Source organism: Ahaetulla prasina, chromosome 5 (assembly GCF_028640845.1).
Source record: "Ahaetulla prasina isolate Xishuangbanna chromosome 5, ASM2864084v1, whole genome shotgun sequence".
NCBI classification, from domain to species: domain Eukaryota; kingdom Metazoa; phylum Chordata; class Lepidosauria; order Squamata; family Colubridae; genus Ahaetulla; species Ahaetulla prasina.
The window spans coordinates 48,619,751-48,633,840 of record NC_080543.1 but is presented as its reverse complement, the minus strand read 5'-3'; the positions used below and the strand labels follow the sequence as shown (position 1 = coordinate 48,633,840).

Sequence of the window (14,090 nt, the reverse complement as noted above, 5' to 3'; positions counted from 1 at the left end):
TAGGATTTCAAGTCTGGTGGGATAGGGTATTTTATTGTTTTCAGAGGAATGGAGAACTCTTCTTGTAAAATATTTCTGGACACGTTCAATTGTATTGATGTCAGAGATGTGGTGAGGGTTCCAAACAGGCGAGCTGTATTCTAGAATTGGTCTAGCAAATGTTTTATATGCTCTGGTTAGTAGTGTGGTGTTTTTGGAAAAGAAGCTTTTTAATAAGCTACCTGTACTTTGTTCTTTCTTTTCACAGAATCTTAATCTTAAAAAGGCTATTTATATTATTATGCTCTGTATAGTGCAGCACTCCAATTCAAGTATCTATTACCACTATCTATTATCCACTTAAACATACACCGTGAAGGAAAACCAACATCTGTTTGGGCAGCTTCTTTCTTTTCTCAACTATTCTTATTTGGGGGGGAATTTTGTTTATTTATTTAAAAATAAATTTATTATTCTTATGTTGACACTCTTCATTTGTATGTTTTCAAACTCAGCCCACTCTAGAGCTAAGTATTCTCAGGCTCATGTTTCTCTTCATGGGTTTTTATTTGTTGTACTCTGCTTCCATTGCTGACTTATTATTTTTCTGAATAATAGCAACACTATAGCTTTTATTTGTTCTTCTATGAGCCTTTACCCATATGCATCCCATAACAAACTACATTTATTCTTTTAGATTTCTAATCAGATTCCTTCCCCTTTTTCCTGTTTCTTCTGTTTTTTGTGAATAAACTATCTTCTATCTTCCTTTGGAATTCGTCTCAATATTGCCTATTATATAAAAGATATCTTGTACTAACTCTTATTCTAGAATTTTAAATTCCATCTTGTTTATTTTTCATAGCATTAAAGTCTAGAGAACAAAGAACTTTATGAACTTAGTATCTAGGAGTGGTCATCCATGCTATTGGCTCAAGAAAAGCACATGGTGAATATGTGGCTGCCTCTGGCCAAAGATCAGTGAACACCATTCTCAAATTTTTCAGCCCAAAGCGGGGATGCTATATTCCTGCTGCAATTAAGCTCTTTCTGGCCAAGTCCCTAGGACAGCATTTTTACAGGATCTTGCTCAATACAAATTTATTAGAGCAATTTTCAGATGCCTTGTTGTGTCTCAAATACACTTCTGTGCCTGGAGACAGGATTGATAAAAGTTGAAGCAAGAATCTGTATAGCTGCTTTAAATCTTTGGCTAAAGGTTAATTTCTTTCCACAAGGCCTTGCTCCCATTAATCTTCCAAGACAAATTCTCCTCTTCTTGGATCAAGGCTCTTGAGTTCAACTTTGCCAAACTAGGCTTCTCTCCAGCCTCAATACTTAAGTTGGAAGATGACCAAGCAAAACAAACATTGCAACAAAGGGTTGAGGACATCGAGAGGCAAACAGACTTAGGAAAAGCTCTACTGTTTAAGCTCCAGACTGTATTAGATATGGTGTTACTCCTGCCAGTTATCTTAGTCAGTTGAAGATGACAAACTACAGGAAAGCATTTCACTTGCACGATGCCATACACTTCCATCGGCCATCCTGCACGGCAAGTATAAAAAGATAACATTGACTGAAAGATTCTGCTTCTTTGCTCAGAAAAGGTACAGATCATTGGATACATACTCCTTCGGTGCTCTTTCTATAAAAGTAAAGGTAAAGGTTCCCCTCGCACAAATGTGCTAGTCATTCCCGACTCTAGGAGGCGGTGCTCATCTCCGTTTCAAAGCAGAAGAGCCAGCACTGTCTGAAGACGTCTCTGTGGTCATGTGGCCGGCATTACTCAGCGCCAAAGGCGCACGGAACGCTGTTACCTTCCCACCAAAGGTGGTCCCTATTTTTTCTACTGGCATTTTTTACGTGCTTTCAAAACTGCTAAGTAGGCAGAAGCTGGGACAAGTAATGGGAGATCACCCCATTACATGGCAGCACTAGGGGATTCGAACCGCTGAACTGCTGACTTTTTGATCGACAAGGTCAGCATCTTAGCCCCTGAGCCACCGCATACCCGCTCTTTCTATAGAGATATTCAAAAAACATATCCTCCCAATAATCAATAGGTATCCTGGTTGTTCTGTCACTGCTTATCTCTAGTGGCTGCTTAAGGACAAACAGACTGTGACTACAGTGCATGTGGCTAGATTCTGCACTGCAGCACTGGGATTTCCTCAGAAACATGTGATTAATCCACTTACACAGCCAATATAGCAAACCCTTTTGTATTACTACTCCTTTGGATTTTAGTATTTAATGACTACGGGCCTCACAGTTTAAGGACTGATATTATAGTGTAGTTAGACCATGTATAACTGACAGATTGGATGCCAAATTATGATTTTAATGTAGATATTATCTGTTATTTGTTATTTCATTCTAGAATTTTAAACTGGATATTCCTTGAGTGTTTTTATTTGTCCTGGTCTCTGGTCTTTGATTGTAATAAACTGATTTGATTTATGAACTAATCATAGTAATGATTGTACAGTGAATTGTTCAATAGGCCAATTTTAGCTCCACCTAACAACATGTTTATTTTATTTATTACATTTATTTGCTACCCACCTTGTTTAGAAGCAATTCTGGGCAGCATACAGCTTTAAAATAATAAAAGATCAATATTTTTAAAATGATAAAAAATTACAAATAAAAATAAAAATTATAGTTAAACGATGTGGAGGGGAGAGCAGAATGCAGGGAAGAAGTGGGATTGCCTCTTAATTAATTCAATCTTCTCCAGTGTGATGCTCTCTCATTGGGACCCCAACCAATCTGGTAGAGCTCAGTTTTCAGGCCCTTACAGAAAGTCCAGAAGGATGGAAGCCAATGTTGCTTCAGGGAATAAGATGTTCCAAAGGGCAGCTGCCATGGCAGAGAAGGCGCTTCTCGTATACCCTACCAGCCAGAATTCCTTGACTGACAGGACCCACAGCTCGTCTTCGTCTGAGGTCCATACTTTAGATTCTTAACAAATTTCCAACTATTTTTCCTCCTTTTCAGTTCTCTTTTATAAACAGGATGGGAACCACCAATAAAACCCCAGAATTTACTTACCTTCTTCATGGAGATATGTTTTAGCCAGTCTTTGCAGACAGGCGTTATTCATCAGTAGATTTTATAAGTCTTGCATTATATCCTGATCTTTGCAGTCTCAATATTCTCTACCCTTTGGGTATTCATTGCCGCTTCTGCAATTTCTCTTTTTTTTTCTTCCCTTGAAGGCTCATAATTTATTTTTCTATAAGCTACTGAAATATCATCTATCAATGCAGAATAATTTATAATTTCTTGAATTTATAAATTGCAACAATTTATAATTGTTCCTGGTAGTCAATTGGTGTTTGTTTATAGCAAATTTATAACAGAATAACAGAGTTGGAAGAGACACTGGAGGTATTCTTGTTCAACACCCTGCTCTGGCAAGAAACCCTGTACCATTTCAGACAAATGGTTGTCCGATCTTTTCTTAAAAACATCCAGCATTGGAGCACTCACAACTTCTAGAGGCAAATAGTTCCACTGATCAGAGACATTTCTCCTTAGTTCTAGGTTGGTTATCTCCTTGATCCGTTTTCACCCATTGCTTCTTGACTTGTCTTCAGGTGCTTTGGAAAATAGGTTGACTCCTCCTTCTTTGTGGCAGGCCTTTAGATATTGAAATATTGTTATTGTTGTGTCCTCGCACATACGACCGGCCGCAGCCAGGATGACTCACAACCATTCGGGGCGGTTGAAGCACTGGCAACAGAGAGAGCGGGAACCTAGGGAAGCTCCTATTGGCTGGCGTTTTGACAGCTAGCCTCGCGTCGTGAAAATTCTGTCAGACCTTGTTATTATTGGTTTTCCTTTCGGCTCCGTTCAGAGCAGTTCATGAGTTGCTATTGTTAAGCCGAATAAATGAGAGGTTAGTTGAATTGGTTGCCGTGGGTTTTTCTTGAGGTTGAAATACTGGCGACGAGGGTTGGGGAACACCAACTCGAACTCTGCCAATCGTATATATATTATTTTGCCGCTCACGCTCAGGAAATATCACCTCAAGGCTCTCATCATGGCAAACAACTTGCCAGTTTTCTCGCCATTCGTTCCTTCAGCTGAATTGTGGGACATTTATGTTGAGCGTTTCGAATGTTTTCTCCTTGCTAACAATCTATCTGACCTCTCTCCCGCCAGAAAGCGGGGATATTTTTTGAGCTCTTGCGGCAGTGAAGTTTTCTCCACGGCGCGTACCCTTGCCGCCCCCCAACTGGTATCCAATCTGTCCTGGGACACCTTGATCGAGAAACTGCGGGGACATTACGCCCCAGCGCCGTGCCGAATTGCCCAGCGGCATGCCTTTCGCCGCTGCGCTCAATCGGATGGACAGACTGTCACCGATTTTGTCGCTTCACTGCAAGCTGCCACTCTTCACTGTGAATTTGGCGACCTTGATGACATGTTGCTGGATCAATTGGTATATGGCCTTAAAGACTTAAAGCTCCAGCGCCGTTTGCTTGCGCGAAGGGATTTGACCCTCCAGACCGCTGTGGAAGAGGCGAGAGCGGCTGAGATAGCGGAGAAATCTTCCGCTGAGATCCAGCCTTCCCAGATGGGATCGGCGAGCAGTGGACAGCCGCTGCTTGTGCATTACGGGGAATCCGTTCAAGGCGCTCTTCAGAGGATGACGAAGACGTCCGGCGGCTTAACTCTGCGCCTAGACAGAGGGGCGGCCCCACGAGTTATTGCCATCCTCCCAATGCTTGGGTTGCGGCGGCGACCATGCCAGGGATGACTGTAAGTTCAAGACGGCCGTTTGTCATCGCTGCGGGAGGCGCGGTCACCTGGCCAGGGTCTGCAGGGCCCCCGTGCCAGCCCAAGGTTCTGTCCGCCAACCGCCAAGCCGGGGAGGATTCCGCCACAAACTCCACGCCAGGGAATTCTTCCTCTGTGGCCCATTGTGAGGAGGAAGTCTTCGTTAACTACGCTTTTCCGTGGCTCCCGCTAATAAATTGTACATTTCCGTTCGTCTGGAGGGAGCGCCATGCACCATGGAAGTGGATACAGGGTCATCCCGGTCGCTTATCTCCTGGGCCACTTTGAAACGCCTTCTGCCAAATGTCTCCAAGGCCGGCCTGCAACCCTGCTCTGTCATCTTACGTGACTATCAAGGGGGGGCCATTCCAACCATGGGGGTTGGCACCTTCAGGGTATCATATCACAATTTTGATGGCCGCCTGCCCCTCATTGTTGTTAAGAGCGACCTGCCCTGCCTCTTGGGGCTAGATTGGTTTGCCGCCCTAGACCTGCACGTTACCGGGATCCACAGCACAAACCAGGATGTGTCTTCCCAATTGGCTATAGAATTCGCTGATGTTTTCGACGAGCACCTGGGTAAATACAAGGGATCTCCTATTTCCCTAAGTTTAGATCCGCAGGTTACGCCCATTCGCCTCAAGCTGAGGCGAGTTCCCATGGCCTTGAGACCAAAGGTGGATGAACAACTAGATAAATTGATAGCGCAAGGGGTGTTGGTTCCAATAGACCACTCAAAATGGGAAACACCTATCGTAATTCCCCTTAAGCCCGACGGATCCGTGAGGATCTGTGTGGACTATAAGGGGACGATCAACAAAGCTCTTCAGCATAATCCTTATCCACTGCCGGTGGTCCAGCACCTCTTACACTCACTGGGGCGGGGCCGTGTGTTTGCCAAATTAGATATGGCCCAAGCGTATCAACAGCTTCCGGTGGACGATGAGACTGCATTAGCGCAGACTATCGTCACTCACCGGGGAGCTTTCAAATGCACACGACTCCAATTCGGAGTTAGTGTCGCACCAGGGATATTCCAGAGTCTCATGGAACGCTTACTCCATGGGATCATTCCCTTACTTTGATGACGATTGATTTCGGCTATTGACATGCCCGAATTGGTCACCAAAGTAAGGGAAGTATTATCCCGTTTCCGGAAAACCGGATTGAAACTAAAAAGCAAGTGCAAAATAGGAGTACAACAAGTAGAATTCCTGGGTTTTTTAGTGGATGCTCAGGGCGTCCACCCCACGGCCACCAAAATAGCAGCAATCCAAAATGCCCCTACGCCATCCAATAAGGCAGAACTCCAATCATTCTTGGGGCTTCTAAATTTTTACGCGACATTTTTGCCCCATAAGGCCACTATCGCAGAGCCACTCCACCGCCTGTTAGACGCTGAGGCACCTTGGGTCTGGGACCGGAATGCAGCAGCATCTTTTGCCGCTGTCAAACAGCTCCTCACTTCATCCGCCATTTTAGTACAGTACGATGAGCGCCTACCTTTGTCGTTGACATGTGATGCCTCGCCCTGCGGCATCGGGGCTGTCCTTAGTCATATTCTTCCGAATGGAAGAGAAGCTCCTTTGGCATTTTACTCACGCACCCTTTCCTCAGCTGAACGCAACTACAGTCAGCTGGATAGAGAGGCGCTTGCCATAGTAGCTGGTATCAAGCGTTTTCATTATTACCTTTATGGTCTTTTTTTTTGCTGGTCACGGACCATAAGCCCCTTTTGGGGTTGCTGGCCGGTGACCGGCCATCTCCCCAAATTTTGTCCCCCCGAATGTCACGCTGGATTGAATTCCTGGCAGCCTATTCGTATCGGCTATTACATAGACCAGGAAGGGATATTAGCCATGCTGACGCACTGAGTCGTTGTCCTTTGCCCCTCTCAATTTCTGACCCGGCCCCGTCCTGGCCCGTTCTCCTGATAGAAGAGTCCGGCTGCCCACTCTCTGCACTAGATATCTGCAGGGAGTCGAGAAAGGACTCCGTGGTGGCGCAAGTCCTGGATTGGGTTTGCAGGGGTTGGCCAGATAGAGATGTGCAACCAGAGTACCTGCCATACATTCGCAGGCGGAACGAGCTGTCTACCCAAGCCGGTTGTTTATTGTGGGGTAGCCGGGTCGTAGTTCCAGTGTCCCTAAGGCCACAAATACTAATGTGCCTACATGCAGCTCACCCGGGGATTGGACGCATGAAGGCCCTGGGCCGAATCTATGTTTGGTGGCCAAACTTAGACCGGGAAATAGAGGCCTGGGTAGGACAATGTCACATTTGTCAACTTTCCCATGCAGCGCCCCCTGCGGCACCGGTCCAAGACTGGGAGACCCCCAGAGGGCCGTGGGCAAGGATACACGTAGATCTTGCTGGCCCCTTCCAAGGCCGGACATTTGTCATTATAGTAGACGCTTACTCTAAGTGGGTGGAGCTGTTCCTAATGACCTCCACCACGGCCGATTCCGTTATTAAAATATTAGACAAACTGTTCACCACACATGGGCTGCCGGATGTAATAGTGACGGATAATGGGCCCCAATTTTCTGCGGCAGCATTTCAAGTGTATTTAGCGGGTTTGGGCATCCGACATGCCCCCGTGGCTCCGTTCCACCCGGCTGGAAACGGCCTTGCAGAACGAGCCGTACGGTCAGCAAAGGAAGCATTGGGGCGATTGGGCACTTCTGATTGGCAGCAGAAGGTCAATCAGTATTTGCTGGCCCAACACACCACCCCCTGCCAGGTGACAAAGCAGACTCCCGCAGAACTGCTGATGGGTCGCCGTCTCAGAACCATACTAGATAGGCTGCACCCCTCATACACCCCTGAAAGGGTTCCAGGACTGGGTGGTCAGGCTAGACAGTTTGTCCTGGGGAACACCGTGTATGCACAGTGTTTTGGGGGGACAGAGAAGTGGCTACCTGGACACGTGGTTCACTTATCTGGGCCATATTCTTCTAGGGTCCAATTGGCAGACGGGCGCATCTGGAGACGCCACATTAATCAACTAAGGCATCGCCTGGCCACCGATGGGGACAACCAATCAACAGCAAGGCCCCTACAAGACGTCCATTTCCGCCCGACAGAGCGATTGAGGCAGACGGCTGCAGACCTCATGACAGACCCTTTAGTTCCCAGAGGATCCACAACCAATATTGATAAACCGACACCCGATTTGGCATTAACAGCAGAAAACACATCACGGAGCACCCCATCAGGGTCCCCAGCTAGGCAGGCCCGGCTGGTCCTCCCGACCAATAAGAACACAAACCAACGCGGACTCAACATTTCGCACCCCACTGATTCGTTCTCGTCGGAACACTCACCTGAAGATCCTCCAGGCCCTGACGCCAATAATCGCTGTCAGTTGTTGGAGACTCACGTTCAGGACAAAGACAGTCAGGTGCCTTCCATGTCCCCGCCGCCTGTTGAACTCTGACGTTCAAGTCATAGCCACGTCGACTGGCTTATCTGGCTGACTATGACTGTGCGATCCGAGGGGTGAGGGGTGTTGTGTCCTCGCACATACGACCGGCCGCAGCCAGGATGACTCACAACCAATCGGGGTGGTTGAAGCGCCGGCAACAGAGAGAGCGGGAACCTAGGGAAGCTCCTATTGGCTGGCGTTTTGACAGCTAGCCTCGCGTCGTGAAAGTTCTGTCAGACCTTGTTATTATTGGTTTTCCTTTCAGCTCCGTTCAGAGCAGTTCATGAGTTGCTATTGTTAAGCCGAATAAACGAGAGGTTAGTTGAATTGGTTGCCGTGGGTTTTTCTTGAGATTGAAATAGTTATCATTTATTTTATTTATTTTTATTTATTTATTTTGTCAATCACAACAGTATATATAAGTATAAGCATGAAATAACCATACGAATTGGATACAATCAAAGGGAACATTAGGACAGGAACGGTAGGCACGCTGGTGCTCTTATGCACGTCCCTTACAGACCTCTTAGGAATGGGGTGAGGTCAATAGTAGATAGTCTTTGGTTAAAGCTTTGGAGATTTTGGGAAGAGACCACAGAGTCAGGTAGTGCAGTCCAGGCATTAACAACTCTGTTATTCAGAGTGCTTCTTTTATTAAACTAGGGATACCTTTTCCTTCAACCATTCAGCCTCCAGTCCTCTAATCATCTTTGTTTACACACACACACACACACACACACACAGAGAGAGAGAGAGAGAGAGAGAGAGTTGATATATGTGCGTGTGTGTGTATGTTTATATTCATACTTACATACATAGATATTTCTTTCCTGATTTTTTCTTCATCTGAACTCATCAGCAAATTGATTCACAATGATTTTAAAATGTTAGAATAAAAACTATTAAGGTTTGTCATCCCCATAGGCTGCAGTAAACAAAGGTATGGTTCAGATCGAAAACTCAGATATGTGTATATTGGGTGCGTTTAGTTATGTGTTTCTATGAAAAATTAAATGTATAGATTGTATTCATAAAAAAGGATAGCTGATTATGGATGGTTTCAAATCATGCTTTGTAAAGGACCATCAACCTTTGGTGAAGTAATATCTGTGTTCATTTGTAGGATGTTATTTGTAATAAATCTGGATTTTCCCTCTTTCTGTATTTTATTTTATTTTTTTGTATTAGTATTACGGGATGATTTCCGCCAAAATCCTACAGATGTTGTTGTGGCAGCGGGTGAACCAGCTATCTTAGAGTGCCAACCTCCTCGAGGACATCCTGAACCCACTATCTACTGGAAAAAAGACAAAATCCGAATAGATGATAGAGAAGAGAGAATAAGTGTAAGTAGATCATACAATGCTAAATCTATGTGGATTACTGAAGAACAAATCTCAATACGGATTTTCAAGACAATTATTCAAATACCTGGCTTTTCATGCAATATTCAAATGTATTATACAGCAACTAGAAGTTCTAAAATTTGCTTCATAAATTAAAAATAGCAAAGGATATGTATGCAAATTTACAGAAATAATTATTGTAGTTACCACTATATAAACAGAATAGTAGGCTCAGTGAAACAATATACCTTCATTCAATAAGTTGTTTGGCTGATAGAAGTGATGTGCTTCCCTTAACTGAAATGAACAAACCTTTGATGCAACAAAGTACTGCATGAGAAAACTTGCTTTTAGCCTTCTCCCCAAGTTCATCCCAAATGTTTCCACATTAGACAGCTTTGGATTCCTATAGTATGCACCAAGGTAGCTCCAGGCTGGATAAGTGCAGCAGATACTGCAGAATTGCATGCAGTATATGTTGGAACTTGTCATCTTGGAAAACCATCCATATATGCCAAAGTCTCCAATAAACTGGCTTTAGGCATAGTGCAGGATTCCTCTGCATCACTGATCAACTGCTAGTGCTATTAACACACCCCTTACCTTTTCAATGGTTGACAGAATGTTCAGAGATTGGAAGGAAATGACAGGTATGAAACATGGAAAAAATTCAAGGTTGTATGGCTGAAATTTGAATGTTGCCCATTCTCTGCTGTTATCTATAAAAATTGTGAAGACAGTTGTGAAGGACTGTTAACCCAGTCCTTTGATAAAGGAAAGACTCATTGCTTCATTGTGCTTATCATCTTTTATCTTTTATTGTTTTAATCGGTGTGTGTGTGTGTGTGTGTGTGTGTGTGTGTGTGTGTGTTTGATTGATTATTATGATCCACCCAGAGTGGTTGAGATTCAATAAGCATATACTGTAAGTTTAAGAAATTATTGATATTTTGGTTGATTGCATTGAAAGCCAGATGCTTAGACTGAAATTGACATTTTTATCCATCTATCAAGTCCTCCCCAAAGACCTGAGTTAAGCAGATGTTGATGTTTTATGGTGTTAGAGGTATCATCATCACAGGTTGCTATTATTATTTTTATTATTATCTGTTTACAACTCTGTGATGTCAAAGCTGCCCATTCTTTAGCTGGTGTTGGCCTTCATATTCATTGAGTTCTACCGAAGAATCTAGGGTAACATAATGTATCAGCATAGCAAATATGCAGATCCAAACAGTGTGGTCTTTTGTGAAAATTTTGTCAATGTAAAGATTTTCTAAGTGCTAAAAGTTTTTGGTATGGCACCAAGTATGCCCATAATCACTGGGACCACCACAGTCAGTTTATGCCTTAAATTTTCAGTTTCACTTTTCACATCTTGATGCTTTGTGATCTTTATTTCTTCTTTATTTCTTTGTGATCTTTATTTCTTCTTTTATTCTGTCATTCCCCTGATAATGCCACATCAATTAATCCATATTTTTTTCTTTTCAACAACAGTTATATCTGGCTTCAATGTTATTTGGAAGTTCCACAATGTTTTAACCTGATCATTTCCAACTATTTTTTCGACCATACATTCCCATCAATTGTTGTGTTGTTGTTGTTGTTGTTGTTGTTCATTGCACAGTCAGCCAGATTTCAGACTAGATTTGGCATTTTTGTTTGCCTAGAGCCATGATGGCAAACTTATGGCACGCATGCCTAAAGTGGCATGCGGAGCTATGTTGCCTGGCACGCGCAGTGTCACTCGTTCCTCTTCTGGGTTTCTGGCGCACATGCGCGCATGATGTTCAGCTGGCCTTATTGCATGTGGCAGTGCTGGAAACTAGAAGAGCTGGTCTTCAGTTTTCCTGCATGAGCATGTGTGCTGGCCAGCTGATCATCACACATACATGCGTGCTGGAAGCCTGGAAGATTAGCTGGCCAGCGCATGTCTGCTTGCTAGAAACTAGAAGTTCAAGTTCACTGGCCTAGAGAGTTCTTTCCAAGAACCTAGGCTACGCATATATGGTGTTATAGATATTGTTGCAGGATATTTCTTCACAGTCTATAGGATAAACCAGGACTATCAATTCTATATATGTGAATGGATAGATGGATGGACAGATAAATAAATGACAGTTTAGTTTAGTGGTTAAGGCTTTATTTCCAGGAGAAAGTGGGTTCTAGTCCCATTAAAACTGGCTGGCTTTGGTTCGGTCACTATCAGCCCACATTGGGTTCAGGTAACAAGCCATTCCTATCACAATCAATGGATCAACACTTGATCAGATGTTCAGACTGGATTTGAGGTTTTTGTTCACCTATTGAGTCTTTTCCAAGAACCTGGAATAGGCAGATATGGATGTTTGATATAAATTATTCTAAGTAAAGCTGCCTTTTGCAAGTGACTGATGGATTTGAATGATGTTCAACTGGTGCTCCAGTTGTTTTGGGATTGCACCTAAGGCATATATTACTATTGGTACTACTAACTTTGCTTTCTTTTGCCACAGTCGTTCTATTTCTATTTCCAAGTCTTTGTAGTTTGTCATTTTCTCCAGTTCTTTATCTTCTTTTCTGCTGTCTCCAGGTACTGCCATGTATCCAGACTTTTTTGTCTTTCCTATCGGCGATTTTTAAGCCTGGCAAGTTATGTGGCAGGTCTTGACTGTTTGAATTCTAAAGTCCCAGAACACTTTTTTTAATTATATGTTCATTGTACAGTCAATCAAATGTTTAGACTGAATGTGGCACTTTTACCCACTTGTTATGATCATTGTTCCTTCAAATGCAGTCCTGTATATTTAAATGAAATTAAAATTAAGCACTATTGCTATTCATTTCTAGGTATCTCAGAAAAAATTTCATAGTGCATAACAAGTTATCTTTCTTAATTTTTTAATAATAGATACGAAGTGGAAAGCTCATGATTTCAAATACAAGAAAAAGTGATGCTGGAATGTATACATGCGTCGGCACAAATATGGTGGGAGAACGGGATAGTGATCCTGCAGAACTTACTGTTTTTGGTAAAGGAATTCTAAAATACATTCATGTTTCTGTCAACTGACCCAGTCAATGTTATTTGGAAGTTTTGTTAAATAACAAGTGTCCTGAAATTATTTTTTTAATAGCTTTGTGCCTTTGCTCTGACAGCTAGAGTTATAGATCTATAGCTAGATTTATTAATATAAATATACCATTATTAAACTGTTATATTTTGCTCTTATATTTTTCTCTTGTACTTAGGTAGTTCAAACATGTTACATTGTGTAACATAATAAAGATATTATTACTTCAATTATTTTGTGCAAACTATTTCACACAATGTCTAATGTTAAAAGGCTAGGAATTAATTTTTAAAATATAAAAACACAGAAATTTAAAACAAATATTTTCAATTGATTGCTTACATTGGTTCCTGTTAGAAAATTATCAAATGTATTTGATAAAGTATTACCCCAGCTGATAGAAATTTCAAATTCTATTGTTTATTAATATTAGTTCGACTGTACTATACTGTACTGTACTTTATTCTGTTCCACTCCTTTCCACTCCATTCCATTCTTTTTTTTAAAAAAAAAAGTTTTTTATTTTTTTTAAACAAGCACAAACAAACAACGCATTTTTTCTGAACAGAGTATTGACCAAGTCCCAAATTTATACAGCTTTTAGTTATCTTCCAACACAATTTATATGTTTCACTTTTTGTCATAATATTCTTTCTCTCTAATTTTTATTTTCTTTCCCTTATTTCTATTATATAATTAGTCTTACCCTTTGCCCTAATCTCTGATCATTAATCAATTTTTTCTTTTTTCCTTCTCTCATTACTTCCTCCAAATTAAACCATTTAGTTTAAATCAATCATTTTTCTAATATTTGACCTTGACTCTAAGTCATCCTATTCAGATGTTTTCCCATTACTCCCTTTTCACCTCAGAATATTGTTTCAACTATTTTTCCTAAATATTCCTATATCATGGAAATATTTCCTAAATATTTCCATGATTCCATTCACAAAAATTGGTATTCATACAGTTTTACATATACTACTTATTCCAATGCTACAATAAATGTCTTACTAAAACTCACTTATTATATAGCATTAAAACCAGTCGTTTCCATTGCTTTTTCAACTAAGTTAATCTTCAGAATATAATATGATTTCAAATATTTTAACTAGATTCCATATTTGCAATTAAAAACATTTCATGTAATATTCAACTGTATATATTTATTTATATCTCTTCATAGTAAACCATACTCATATTATATTATGAAGATTAACTAAGTTTTCTAGTATTTCATTTTAAGTGAGTTCCGTAATTACCATTAAAAATATTATATGATTTCAGGCATGTTAGCTAAATACCATTATTACCATTAAAACCAAAGTATTATCAATTATTTTCTTCTTTTCTCTCTCTTTTTCTTTTTTCCCCCTTCTTTCTCCTGAAATCCTTTACTCTCTTGGCTTGCCCTGTATTTCCATCTACCCTCCTTCTTCCCCTTTCCCCCTCTGTCTTATTTTCCCACTGTTAATTTCAGTGTAATCGCTT

At 41.6% G+C, this 14,090-nt stretch overlaps 1 protein-coding gene across 8 annotated transcripts in view; it reads left to right on the top strand.

The window, feature by feature from the left end:
- The window catches only part of ROBO2 (roundabout guidance receptor 2), a 668,594-nt gene that overhangs the window by 508,787 nt on the left and 145,717 nt on the right, over nt 1-14,090 (top strand). For all 8 annotated transcript variants that reach the window (XM_058184861.1, XM_058184864.1, XM_058184867.1 and 5 more), the window contains 2 exons: nt 9,386-9,543; nt 12,437-12,557. In XM_058184861.1, the coding sequence (XP_058040844.1) occupies nt 9,386-9,543; nt 12,437-12,557 (279 nt within the window). The remainder of the gene's footprint in view (nt 1-9,385; nt 9,544-12,436; nt 12,558-14,090) is intronic.